The sequence below is a fragment of the Hoplias malabaricus genome, chromosome 6, assembly GCF_029633855.1.
Source record: "Hoplias malabaricus isolate fHopMal1 chromosome 6, fHopMal1.hap1, whole genome shotgun sequence".
Classification (NCBI taxonomy): domain Eukaryota; kingdom Metazoa; phylum Chordata; class Actinopteri; order Characiformes; family Erythrinidae; genus Hoplias; species Hoplias malabaricus.
This window is the reverse complement of record NC_089805.1, coordinates 21597744-21612431: the sequence shown is the minus strand read 5'-3', so window position 1 is coordinate 21612431 and position 14688 is coordinate 21597744. Positions and strand designations below refer to the sequence as shown.

The 14688-nt window shown below is 37.4% G+C and overlaps 2 protein-coding genes across 2 annotated transcripts; both read right to left on the bottom strand.

Moving 5' to 3' along the window:
• Positions 1 to 3861: 3861 nt before the first annotated feature.
• apoea (apolipoprotein Ea) lies at positions 3862 to 6709 on the bottom strand. The gene is made up of 4 exons (XM_066675473.1): positions 6667 to 6709; positions 6119 to 6269; positions 5273 to 5560; positions 3862 to 4201 (listed from the first exon to the last, which is right to left on the bottom strand). Exons 1-4 carry the CDS (start codon positions 6707 to 6709, stop codon positions 3862 to 3864), a joined length of 822 nt encoding a protein of 273 aa, XP_066531570.1.
• Positions 6710 to 12189: 5480 nt separating this feature from the next.
• Positions 12190 to 13494, bottom strand: LOC136699856 (apolipoprotein Eb-like). The gene is made up of 3 exons (XM_066674894.1): positions 13371 to 13494; positions 13111 to 13261; positions 12190 to 12730 (listed from the first exon to the last, which is right to left on the bottom strand). The coding sequence occupies exons 1-3, from the start codon at positions 13408 to 13410 to the stop codon at positions 12190 to 12192; spliced, it is 732 nt and encodes a 243-aa protein (XP_066530991.1). The 5' UTR covers positions 13411 to 13494.
• Positions 13495 to 14688: the final 1194 nt, after the last annotated feature.

The following is a 14688-nucleotide window of genomic DNA, read 5'->3' as shown; positions in this document are numbered from 1 at the left end:
GGTGTGTAAGCATGCATTTTGCTGGTATGAGTGGATCAGACACAGCAGCTGCTGCTGGAGTTTTTAAACAGTGTGTCCACTCACTGTCCACTCTGTTTGACTTACCTCGTTGGACCACCTTGTAGATGTTAAGTCAGAGACAGCAGTTCACCTGTTGCTGCACAGATTGTGTTGATATTCCTCTTTCATCAATGGACACAGGATGCTGTTGGCTGGATATTTTGGCTGGTGGATTATTTTCAGTCTAGCAGTGACACTGTGGATTTAGAACTCCAGGAACATGGCTGTGTCTGTTCCACTTGTACCAGTACAACACACAGTAACATACCACAACCACATAAGTGTCACTGCAGTGCTGAGAATGATACCAAATCATACCTGCTCTGTGGTGGTCCTGACCACTGAAGCACACGGTAAAAGGGGGCAAAAAATGTTTACAGAGCAACAGATGGACTCCAGTCTGTAATTGTAGAACTACAAAGTGCTCCTGTGGACAGTGCAGCTGAGAGAATGGACAGTGAGTGTAGAAACAATGAGCTGGTCATAATGTTAGATGATCTGTGTATTTGTCTGCTTGGACACAAGTCATTTATGCATGCACAATATTCAAAAATATTCATACATTTTTAAAATGTATGTAAGCAGCTTTACAGAATTAAAACATGAGATCATGCAAATCTGAAAGCCCCAAGTGAGCAACCAAAGGATACAGTGGCAAGGAAAATCTCCCTCAAGTCAGGAGGAAGAAACCTTGGGAAGACTTAATCAGTGATCAAATTACTGATAAAATTGAACAGTGTCACCAGTTAAACCTGTCATTACGCTACAGTGTACTGATATAGTTACTGTTGTAAGAATCCATCCATCCATCCATTATCCACTGCTTATCTGGGTCCGGGTCGCGGGGGAAGCAGTCGGAGCAAAGAAACCCAGACCTCCCTCTCCCCAGCCACCGACTCTAGGTCCTCCAGGGGTATAATGAGGCGTTCCCAGGCCAGTCGAGACATATAGTCTCTCCAGCGTGTTTTTGGTCTGCCCCGGGGCCTCCTCCCCGTTGGACATGCCCGGAACACCTCTCCAGGAAGGCGTCCAGGAGGCATCAGAACCAGATGCCTGAACCACCTCAACTGGCTCCTCTCGACATGGAGGAGCAGCGGCTCCACTCCGAGTCTCTCCCGGATGTCCGAGCTCCTAACCCTGTCTCTAAGGGAGAGTCCAGACATCCTGCGGAGAAAACTCATTTCAGCCGCTTGTACCCGCATAGGTGAGGGTTGGGACGTAGATTGAACGGTAAATCGAGAGCTTTGCTTTTTTGCTCAGCTCTCTCTTCACCACAATGGACCGGTACAAAGCTCGCATTACTGCTGACGCTGCACCGATCCGCCTGTCAATCTCACGCTCCATCTTTCCCTCACTCGTGAACAAGACCCTGAGGTATTTAAACTCCTCCACTTGAGGCAGGATCTCACTTCCAACCTGGAGAGAGCACTCCACCCTTTTCCGGCTGAGTACCATGGACTCGGACTTGGAGGTGCTGATCCTCATCCCTACCGCTTCACACTCGGCTGCAAACTGGTCCAGCAAGAGCTGGAGGTCCCGGCTCGATGAAGCCAACAAGACCACATCATCTGCAAAAAGCAGACATGGAATCCTGAGACCACCAAACCAGACACCCTCCGCCACTTGGCTACGCCGAGAAATTCTGTCCATAAAAATTGTGAACAGAACCGGTGACAACGGGCAGCCCTGACGGAGTCCAACTCTGACTGGAAACCAGTCGGACTTACTGCCAGCTATACGAACCAGACTCCTGCTCTGTTTGTACAGGGACTGGATAGCTCGTAACAAAGAGCCCAGTACCCCATACTCCCTGAGCACCCCCCACAGAATACCCTGAGGGACACGGTCGAATGCCTTCTCCAGATCCACAAAACACATGTAGACTGGTTGAGGAAACTCCCATGCACCCTCCAGGATCCTAAGAATCCTGTTGTAAGAATGATGAGCAAAAATATCAATAATAATAATAACATCAATCTGGGGAAATAATAATTATAATATTGCTGAAAGCATCAGTCTGAGGGTTACTAATTAGAGGTAATTTATATTTCTGTGTAATTGATTATTTGAATTGTGAATTGTCAGAGGCTGGCAGCAGTAGATGAGGATAAGCAGCTGTTCTGGTGTGGAATGCAGGAGAACTCAGCAAACACTCTTCCATCAGAGACTCCAGCTGATCTGACTGTAACATGCTAAATGGAAGGAGAGAACCAGAGGGCGAAACAGACACAAGAGCATCCAGAAACATTGGCATCCATCCACTCCACTATCTACAAACTTAAATGCTGAACAGAGCATCACAGAGTGGAGCATCCGAGTTTACCATGATTCCCCATGTCCGTGAATCCCTGAAACCACAACCTTAATCTAGAAGAAGAGGTTACAGAAAGCTAAACAGAACAAGTGGGTTTTGAGGCTAGACAATAGTGACTGTGCCATTGGCTGGAAGATTATTCCAGAGCTGAAGGAAAAAAGCTTTCCACTTATCCCGTTTAGGGCCAAAGTGGGTCCAGAGCTAATCCGTAATCACATAGTACAAGATGGGAACACACCCTGGAGGGGTTAAATTATCCATTGTGAGGTCATTTAATATTCCTCACTTTACAGTGTCTTGTGTGTATCAGAAATACAAGGCGGGCCATTTATATGGATACACCTTAATAAAATGGGAATGGTTGATGATATTAACTTCCTGTTTGTGGCACATTAGTATATTGGAGGGGGGAAACTTTTCAAGATGGGTGGTGACCATGGTGGCCATTTTGGATCCAATTTTTGTTTTTTTCAAGTCAACTAATGATTTTTATCTAGCAAACAATTTGGATGAAAATTACAATACCACGGTTCGTCAGTCTAGTCTGTGGTACAAACAGTTAAGATCTCATTCTCTACTCCAAGTTCTGCCTCCTGAACCCATACCATTAACACAATGGGTTTAGCCTTTTCTCCCCAACTGTAGCTAAAAGTACATTAAAATATTTAATTTGCCTAATGTTTATACAGTTATTGGAGGAAAACCCCTGGTTCTCCATGATAACAGCCCTTATGCATTATATGTTCAAATGTTTGTAGCTACCTTGCATAGTGTTTCCTGTGATATTAAGGTATTAATAGGGAGTCTGACTACATTCATGTTCTTATATTCATATGTTCTTAAATAAATGTATATTTTTTTAGGTTTGTTTCATATGCTTTGATGTTGACGACACAGGTCTAACATTAATATAATTTAATGTAAATGGGTTACAGATTAAAGATGTTTTACATTTTGAACCTAAGATAAATACACTTTTAATTGGGTGCAATTATTAACTGTTGAAAATTATGAATTGCTCAGATCCGGTATAAATTTACTGACCATAAATCAATGGACCTGGGCCAGACTCGGACCTGCACATCAAGTATTGGACCAGTATTCAAACGCTGTGTGTGCCAGATGCAGGCCAATGAGTCATAGTGAGTGCCACATGTGGTAGTTGGCACAGATGTGAGCAAAGCATTCAGGCGGGAATCGGCGCTGTACAAATACATTTGATTTGATTATTTGATACTTATTCACATACTCAGTGTAAACAAGTTTCATCAGTATGCATTGATGTTATTTATTGTCAGTGGATTTTCGTGAGGTTTACTTTGGTGCCTTTATTATGACAAATGTCTAAAGTGCAGGTCAACTGCTTTTATAAACAATAACTGATTTAACATAAGACAGGACATGGCCAGCAGATTTGTGTTTATTCTAGTAGGCCCAATGAGCATGCTCATTGTTTCAGTCCATTTATTGTCCAGCTTTGACAGCCCTTATGCACTTGGACTAAAGGTGTCTGTGATGGTCTGCATCTTCTCCTCAATCTGGGCGGCAAGTTGCTGATACCAGTTTTGCACCTCCTGAACTTTATCCTGGAAAGTGGTACCCAGGTTCTCTTTGCTCTTCTCAATGTGTTCTCGCACTTCTTCCAAGTGAGACTCTAGTCTTTCCTTTATGTCTGCAGCCTGTGTCTTCAGCATCTCTTTGAGGGTGTTGAATTTGTCTTCAGCGTTTTGGCGCACAACATCAAAATATGGTGTCAGACGCTCTTTGATATCCTCCACACCCTGAGAAGCCCGAGACTGGACCTCCTCAAAGTATGTGGAAACTTTCCTTAAAATCGAGAAAAACATTTTATTGCAATAGTGTCCTGAATTTTCAGTTTATATGTAGCTATAAGTAAACAAAATGCTTTGGTGCATTTCTATCCATTTACATTTAGAGAAATATGTAATGGTGATGTTAATGGTTTTAATTAAAAACACTTTTGAAAATACTGAGAAAGCTTCCTCACTGCTGTTATCCAGTGTGTTTGCATGCTTAAAACCTGCCTAATGTGTTTCTGGAGTCTTAGTGTCAGTAAATGGGTAAAAAAACAGGGTGTCTTGGTCCAGTATGCTAGGCTTTCTCTCACTCTGTTCATAGCAGAGAAAAGGCATCTTTATAAAACAACTGAGAGAAATCCATAAGTTAAAAAGCACAAAATGAGATGGAGATATTGCTCCATTCCTGCTCCATAGAAGGGAAATATTGATTTTTTATTTATTTATTTATGTATTTATTTTTTGCTGTTTCAGATTATTTAACGTGGAAATGTCTCCAAATTCAGGGGACAGCTAACTGCATAAAAGAACTGGGTATGTTTGCTCTTAATACATACATGAATATAGAATAGATATATTTATACATTTAACATTTTCAGAAATTCTACAAAATAAACCTCTATAAGAAAGGCTTAAAATTAATTCAAGGTCTAATATATATTTAATAATTAAAATATGCAAATAAATTCACATATTTTTAAATTATCAGCAACTATGTTAAATTCTGTTTAGTTTATTTGTTAGCAGACGTCAGAAAAAACCTACATTGTACCTTTAATTCTGGGTAAAAATATATAGATGCCTTTTCACACATACATTTCACACATTAAATTCAGCAATACAAACTTTTGCTTGAATATAGTTTTTAGATGCAAAGCACGTCAAGGGACTGGCTTGTAAATAACTCATTAACTCACACACTTACTCAACTACATTTTCAACCCTGTTTATTAGAAATTAGCTTTGGGATACATACCTCACAGTTTTGTAAAACCACAATTTGAATGCGAAGCAAAGGTCTGTGATACAAGTAAATGTAATTTGTATAATAAAAGCCATATAATGGCTGTGCTGGACTCACCTGTTGATCTCCTGTGTGTCCTTGCTGAGGCGTTTCTTCAGCTTGCGGACATATGAGTTGACTCTGTTTTTGACGTCTTCAGTATTCTGCTCCACCATGGTCTGCAGCTCCTGGCCATACTCAGTCATACGCTCCTTGGCCTCTTCCATGTGTTTGTGAAGCTTAGAGGCCAACATCTGCATGTCGTCCCGCAGTTTCTCTGCGCTCTCCTGAGCATAAGGGGCCAGCTTTGATTGCATGTCATCACTGTACATCTGCAACTCTGCTATGCTGTCACTGATCAGCGTGCTGCAATATATAAACACAGGATTTCATTAATGTTATTGTACTTCTTGACACATTGATATAAATCTGAAGCCTGCTAATACTAATGTGAATCAAATCAAACATCAAATCAATGTCTAGATAAATTTCAATCCTTCAAGACCCAAGCAGTGTAAATGTACTTTCAAAGGTACTGTATTATATGGTTCTTAAGACCTTATTTTGTTGTCCAGTTATACTGTTTCCATTTTGCTTATCTGAACCTGTACATGACTTAACTACATTCCTTAAGTTACTGAAGAAGATGCCTGATTGTACAACTCTGACAGAAGTTGTCTCCTAACATTTAGTATGGATTTCACAAATGAACAGTATAGTCCTTCTTGTGTAAAAGTAAAAGTATTATGATGTGAAAATACACAAGACTTTCATCAGTCCATCCAAACTGTATTTAAAAACATGTACTCGTGTAAATGTGACAAGTAATTACCCATCTCTCATGAACTGTGTGTAGTGGAAACAATTCCCTAATCAAGGCACATTAAAGAGTAAACAAAAGCCATGCAAGCTGTTCCTACTCACTCAAGCTCTCTGCCCATCTGGGTGCTCTTGATGTTCTTCTTCATTTCCTCAGCTTTGGAGCTCAGGTCAGACATGTGCTCCCAAAACGTATCCACCATCTGCTCCCAGCGGGCTTTGGGCTCATCCTGAAACAAGAATCGCCCCTGGCAGCCTACAAATCACACATATTACATATACATTTTTCTGTAGGGAGACCAAACAGTGTGCATTAAAACTCTACATCTGGCCAGTGATGATAAAAATAGTTACAAAAAATTATACATAATATACACTTGTGTAAAATTGTAATGCCATGCAGAAAATATTATATATAAATTTCAACCTATGCAAAACTATGGCATATATTCACTTTTTGTTTTTTGTTGTTGTTGTTCTTAATATGTTAAATCAGCAAATGAATAGAAATGTTATACTATTTAATTATGTGCCATGTAAATAATTTCTTAATGCATTTTACATAGAATATCAAATACTGATTATTGATCAGTATTATTGTTAGCTGACTAACAACATATTCATCAATTCAGATTCATAAAAAGACCTTTCACCTGAGAGGATGGAAAGTGCGATGAGTACAACAACAAACTTCATGGTTATCCACCACAGAGCACACCTGCAGAAAACACAAGAGTATTGAGGTTTTTGAAAGAGCTGAAATACAGCAGAGGAATTACAGAATGTCCAGGATTTTGGCTGCTACTCACTCACCTCACGGGGCTGAAGACTGAATGTGTGTGATAGAGCTTTGTGATTGGCAGATATTTATATTGTTTGGAGAACTCTGATAATGGTCAGAACATGTTCAGAGGAAGCTGGAGTGGCGTCCCCTGTCCGAAGTTCTCTCTCTTTTTTTTTATTGACTGCATACCATTCCACGTTGTCACACAGAGGTTCCAAAAGTACATAATACACATTTACTTTTGCTAACGTATAAAAAAAAAACCTTTAATAAAAATGCGATTTATAGGTATAATGCCAATTTTCTAATTTAACAAACAAATTAATTAATTTATTTTATTTCAACTAAAACACATTCTATTAAAGCTGAGTCAAATTTAAAGATGAAATATATCTGCAAGGACAGTGTAGTGTGAAAAACTGTGGACACTGGAACTGAATAATAGTTTAGCCATTGGCATATATATTAGCCGTTTTACATCAAAAGCTCTAATGGGTGATTTACAAAAATATGTGTTTCACAAATACAAAGCTGCAGCAATGTCTGTGCTTCGAGTTCCTGGGAATGTGAACAGAACAGACAAGGAGAGTGTGTCCACATGCTGCCTGACTGGGTGGGCCTTGGTGTAATGAAGAAAAATGAATATTTCTAGATATAAAGTAAGAATATTTTGAGAAAAATCATGATATTTCTAGAAATAAAGTAAGAATATTTAGAGGGAAAAAATCCAGATATTTTCACCTAATCCCTCAGCATCTAAATATTCTGTATGAAAGGTTTAAACAGTATTTTCCATTGGAGTATTTTGCACATTATCGGTGGGGCTGAATGGTGAGTGGACGCAGCCAAAGACACATTTCATTCAAACTAATTATTCAATACAAAAATCCAATTCATATAATTTTCTACAAATTGTATTTTCAAGAAAGAAAGAAATAAAATTTATGGCTGATAACAAAGTGCCTGTGCATGTCTCTATGTGTGTGTGGAGTGTGTGTACATATATATATATATATATATGTGAGTGAAAAAATGTTGAGAAACGCTGAGTACAAAGCCTTTGTACGCTTTCTAGTACAAGGCCTTTCCAAAATATTAGAGGTTACTACTGCAGCAAGGGGGGAGAGAACAAACTCATACCCTTTATACTCAGTACCCTTTATTTCAGAAGAAACATTCAGTGAACAAGTGTCTGTAAATTTATGTGGTATATTCTATTTAAAAATTCCTAGATTTAGCGCCTCAGCAGTTTTACTATCTACTAAGCAGGGTTGATAGAGTACATTTAACTTTGTGTGTTCCTGACCTATATGCATACTTTTTACATAATAAACGAGATAAAGATGTTTTGACCTATGTACCAACATTAGTCAAACTGCCTAGAATCAGAATAAGGAATGTCTAAGAGATATTCTCACCTATTCATATTTGTAGTATGTTTACCGCTTCTAAATAAAAGGCATATTGTTAACATAGTTTCACTTTACTTAAGAGTATCAGTTTGCCACGTAAGTAATAAAGCCATTAAAACTCCTTGTTCAGTGCCACACTAGTTCAAGGTCAAGAGGCAGTATAACAAAATTTCCACCAGTCTTTGTCATATATTTTATTTATTATATTGATAAGAGCCTATTTTTTTGCAAGTTTTGCAGTTTAATCTCATGAATCAAAATCTACTCTTAGGATGACTGAACATTCATAAGATTCATAAATATATAAAGATTCATAGATAATGAGCTAAATGTAGTGTCTTTATAGATCACCTAGTCTTGTCATACAATACATACAAGCATTTCAAAGTGCTTTAATCAAAAGAAGCATTAAAAATTGTTCAAAATAATTAATTGATTAATTATTCATTAGAATGAACAGAAATTATTTTAATATGTGAAACACAGTAACATATTTTCACTTTGAAAATGATCAAAACTTTTACCTATGTGTGTACACCAACAACCATAACATTATGACCACCTCCTTGTTTCTACACTCACTGTCCATTCTCACAGCTCCACTTACTACACAGGAGCACATACTATTTACGCCCTGTAAACTCTGTTGGCCTCTTTTCATAATGTTTCATAATCAATGGTCAGGAAAAACCCTATATTTAATTAATAAACGCCTCCTCCATCTCCCCATTCACTAGAAAGCTCCTTTGCCCAAGATATGATAGAATATTCCATCCACCACATATCTATTTTGGGATTAATATGTGTATATGTCTATATATGTATATGTGTATGTGTGTATATACATGTATGTGTATTTCCCCTTTTATTTTTCTTTTATTATCTATTGGCACTTTTTCAAATAAAATGTATTATTATTAATATAACGTGGGGTTACTTTTACTGCTTGTTTTACAATAATTAAAGTGCTCAGGAATCTTTCCTGAAATGGGAGCATGTAATGACTGAAAAATGACTGAAGACGCCTATTCGGATGGGATTAAAACCACTGAAATACTCACTTTACCCCATGTTCACAGGTAAAACAAATCCTGTCAAAATAGACTAGAATATCTGCCTTATATTATCAAAATATATTTCAACAAACAAGATAGGATAGATCTAAAACCTATTAATCTGTTGTCAGTCTTTTAGAGATTTTCTAGTTTGATTTATGAAATCTGTAATCTTTTATGTCATGCAAACAGGCATGATGTTGGCTGATATATGGCTGATATAATGTGTGACCTAACAGGATCTGTGTATCATCCTCAAAAGAGGGAGGCGATGTAAATGGGTGACCTAACAAAGTTTAACTTCCAACAAGTGTTGTTTGACAGAAGTTTTGTTGAAATAAAGTGGGAGCAGTTTCACAAGGTTAAAAAGTTTGTTTGTTTGGAGAGAGTCCTGGCCTTACATGTCACACTACAGACATTTCATGAAGGAAAGGTCTCAGATCTTAAAACGTTTTAAATGGAGGAATGTTTCTACATATCCTGCCATATGTACTCTAGCCTCCTGAAAACTTTAAAGCCTCAGAACTGTTATCTTTGCAAATGGAGCCTGCACCAAATATTAAATATAGGAGGGCTAACAATTGCTGTGCTCATAAATCAGAGAAAATATGTATTTTTTAAAATATATTATATTATATTATATAAAAAATAATATTATATATTATTTTAAAATAGGTATGATAAGATTTAGTTCTTTTTTCAATCAGTGTATATCAACTTGTTTATGTTGTTTACTAATATTTGAAATGATTATTCAAAAGGATTAGAAATAAAGCAGCACATTCATCATTTGAAAATATTTTAAATCTGAAAATATTTCAAGAAACTTATAATCTTTAGCAGGCCTTGATGAGATTAGCTTTTATAAACATTGTGTATTTTCTCCCCAGGATTATTGAATCATAGACAGCAGGAATAAAACAGCTACATCTGACTTAAAGACTTGTTTTTCTGTTTGCAAGCACTTGAAATATACTTGAAATATATATTTCAAAATATATTTGAAATATACCAAATTCTGTGATGTAGGTAAGTTTGAAAAGTATCAAAACAGCTCCTCAACAAAGATTGTACCTCTGTTTACACTTAAGGAAGTACCTCTGGTCACTTCCTTAAGTATCTGGATTAAATCTGGATAAGGCCAAGCCCAAACCACTTTAGGTGGTGTGAGGCACATTTGAGTCACGTTATATCACTGTAAATGCATCTGTCTCTACAATACATATTCCTCAATCAAATCTTCTCCAAGTCGAAGCGAAACTTCTACTTCTGTTAGACACATTTGTCTAACAAGAATTAGCATTGTGTCTCCATATAATGAAGAGCTAAAAGCACAAAGATTTCTTTCAGCAATGAATTTTGTGATTTAGTAGCATATGGTTGGCACATACAAAATTGTTTGAATGCATCTACTCATCTACTTAAATCAGTAAAAAATTTAAAAAATAAACATCACAATGGGCACAGGAAATAAGCAATATTGAAGGTGAAGTGACCTCTGAAGGCGGTGAGGAATATTTCAGGTACTAGGCATTACATTCATTCATTCACTATCAGTAACCGCTTATCCAGTTCAGGGTCGCGATGGGTCCAGAGCCTACCTGGAATCATTGGGCGCAAGGCGGGAATACACCCTGGAGGGGGCGCCAGTCATTCACAGGGCAACACACACACTTCTGAGTCACCTACCAACATGTGTTTTTGGACTGTGGGAGGAAACCGGAGCACCCGGAGAAAACACACCAACTCCTCACAGACAGTGACCCGGAGCAGGAATCGAACCCACAACCTCCAGGCCCCTGGAGCTGTGTGACTGCGACAACTACCTACTGCACCACCGTGCCGCCCCTAGGTACTACAGAGAAGGGAAAATACTTATCCTTAGCTGTATGTAGCGTTGCAGGTAGCTGTATTTTGTTCTGTGATGGACTGGTGTTCTGCCTATGGTTTGTTCCCGCCTTCACCCAATGATACTAGGTAGGCTCTCTACAAACCATGACTATGAACAGGAAGAAACATTTATAGAAATTGAATGAAGGTAATTAATATACTTTGTTCTTTCTGTTATTTGGTCTGTATGCTAATATGCTTTTTATTTCTCAATAAAATAGCGAGAAAATCCTAATGATAAATTCCAAGATCAATTAAGAAAGTTATATGTAAGGTTGTGCCACATTCACAATGAAAGGAATATAATTTTTTTAATTATTTTAAAAATCCATTTCATGTTAATAGCAATATTCTGTTGTTTATGTAAGTATGGCATGTAGTTACACATAATGTGACATACAGTGGAGACATTTAGGCACAACAGCATGTATGGTAGAAAAGGGGAATGATTTCATTGTGGAGGTGGCTTAGTTACAAAATATTAGATGTACAACAACACACAACTAATGTAAAACTAAAAAGAAGCCTGTAACAACAAAAGTTGTTCATGTGACTGGTGTCCTAATATCTGTACATATACACTTGTTAGCACCCACAAAAACCTTTATGTTGTAGCTTTGTTTGCTTAATTATTTTTTTCTTTTCATAGGTTTTTAACGTGTTCTTATTTAAATATTTCAGCATAAGTATAAGTACTATGTGAGCTTAATTGGCACAGTAGCACGCTAGTTGTTCACCTGAACAACAAAAGAGATATTTGTTTAGCATAAGTTAGTTCAATGTAATGTCACTTGAAGTCAATGCAAAGAAATGCTCAAAATATTTTAAAATGTTTGAAAACATTATTTAGTTTATTTCAACTTTTTTTTTTAATATTAATGGAAAACAAAATGATAAATAATAGAAACAAGTGTGCAAATGTCAGTAATGCCATAATTTCAGGTATCAACTTCCAGGAAACATTTGGAGTTATTTGTTTTTTAAAATCTGTGTCTCTATAAGTCTTTAAGTCTTCAGGATGTCAGCACTCTTTTACTAGCTGCTCTTTGCGAAAGACTCCCAGAGAGCAGTCAGTTGGGTCTTTAGGTCCTCGGCATATGGGTCCAACTGATTCTGCATCTCTTGACCTTTCTGAGCCAGCTGATCTTGGAAGTTCTCAGCCAATGGGATCATGGTTTTGTGGAATTCTTGCAGGTGCTTTTCAAGTTTGTGCTGCAGCTCCTCAGTCTGAGGCTCCATCTGGGCCCTCAGCTCATTCATGGCCTTCTCCAGACTGGCCCTCAGCTCTTCACTCTTCTGAAGAAGAGTAGCCTTTATAGCTTCAGAGTCCATGGCTGTGTAGGGGGCGACATCCTTCTTCAGCTGCTCCACCTGCTGCTCAATATCTGTCACCAGTTCCTGGATGTACGGATCCGCATGGGACTTTACAGAACTCAGGTCCTGCTGCAGACGCACCTTCAACTGCTCCACCTCCTGGGAAATCTTGGTCAGGAGATCCTGAGTAGGAGGGGTCATTTGACTGCGGACAGCAACAGCATACTGGCTGATGGCATCTGCACTTTCTGAGATCCTGGCACTGAACATAAAAAGAAACATACCTTAATCTCTTGGTGTATATTTTGTTTACAATATCCTAACATTGGGTTGTCATTCAGGAGCACATGGAGAAAATTCTTTAAAATTGAAGAAGTATACCTAATTACATTTTGAAATCCCTGAAAAATTTTATGTCAAAGATACCACAAGCAAATAGACAAAGGTTTAAGGTAACTGAAAGACTTGTGAAAGGTAAGACCCTCAGTACATCTGCCTAAAGTTGCACAGCCCTAAAACTAGCACCAGAACAGCATAAAACTGCTTCAACCAGCATGGGTTCCTCCTAGTCAGATATTTTTGGCAGTATGTGTCAACTGAGTAAATTGTTTTATGACTTATTTGATATATTGTTTCACTCACTTGACTTCCTGCCCCATTTCAGACTCTCTGATCTTCTTCATTATGTCATCAGTTGTCAGAGTTGCCTTTGAAACATAATCCCAGAATGCATCTTTCACCATCTCCATACTGGGATTGGTCTGTTCCTGCCGTATGATGCTGGCGTGGCAAACTACAGGCATTAAAAATAAGAGGTAAGTGACATTTTATTGTAAGAAGGTATTGGTTATTTTTTGTGTATTCTGATCTACAATATCATAAACATTATTAAAAATACTCACCAGTAAAAACAGCAATAGCAAGAATAACAAAGACCTTCATGGCTGGATGTTTAAAGAAGTCTGAAAAGACAAACTACGTAAATAATTGTGCTGGTGCTGGTTCATATATAATTTGTTTTTAATTGCATTTTCCATTAAGTATTATCCAGTTACTTACCCAGATATCCTCTTGTTGGTCTCTCAGAATGTGAGTATGTGCTCAACATTATCAGGTCTCTATATATACAGACTGAAGAGCTCTGATGAATGAGCCAAAGTCCAGAACTCAGTGCTCTGCTGTCACCACTGTACTGTTACTCATGGGTCATCACACCAACCCAAATAAACTGCAGTACACTCTTTTCTGTTCCTAGTGGGTTTATCAGCTAGACAGCTTTGAAATAAAGAACATATTGTGACTGCCTTTCAAAGTGTTTAGGTTATGATTAAAGGTATATAATGGCATTTAAATATGTCAACAAAATAATTAGTCCAAATATTCCATACTTCAGCACATTATTTGTCATTTTAGGACGATCTTCTCTGAAAAATCATATTTACACAATTGAAACCTTACCCCTGAACTGGATTGAAGTGGAAAAGATGATGAAGATGATGTTGATGATGATAAATGTTCCCCTTTACCAAACATAGTTGATTTGAAAAAAAATTAAAAGTATAGTTTCCTTCTCATTCAAATCTAATTTACATAGATTTCATAGTTTTTTTTTCAACATAGATGATCAGTTAAAATATGTTTGGCTACCAGGTTAACTGTTAACAGACATCTAGTTTATGCAAATATTTTTTTTCATTGATATACTTTTCTATTGTATAAATCCTGTAGATCTAGCCCAAAACGTAAGCAAATTTGCAACATCAAACTTATCTTAGCTCAACAAGCATGGTTGGGGAAAACAGTATATTACTAATGTAGATTTTTGGGAAACTGTTATAGTTATATTTGATTTTTATTTCAACATATCTTAGACATTTCATTCAGACTAGATTAATGTGGAAGGATGTATTTTAGAGAAACTTATTGCTTACTGTTAGCTCTCTCTACAATGATGATAAATGGAACCAGGAGTCATCATGTCTACAACACAAATGTATCAGTTTTAGTTATTTTCCGAAACCACCAGAGATCCTATACATAACTTATGAATATTGAAAACACTTGTGGCAGTGATAAAGTAACACTAGTAGCAAAATAAGTGTAAAACATTTTGGGGGCTGTTTTGCTTTCCAATTCCCTGCATGTTTATCCTCCATCATGAATATAAATGTAGGCTAAAATCTTATCTCAAAAGCAGCGTGTCCAGGATCAGACATTATA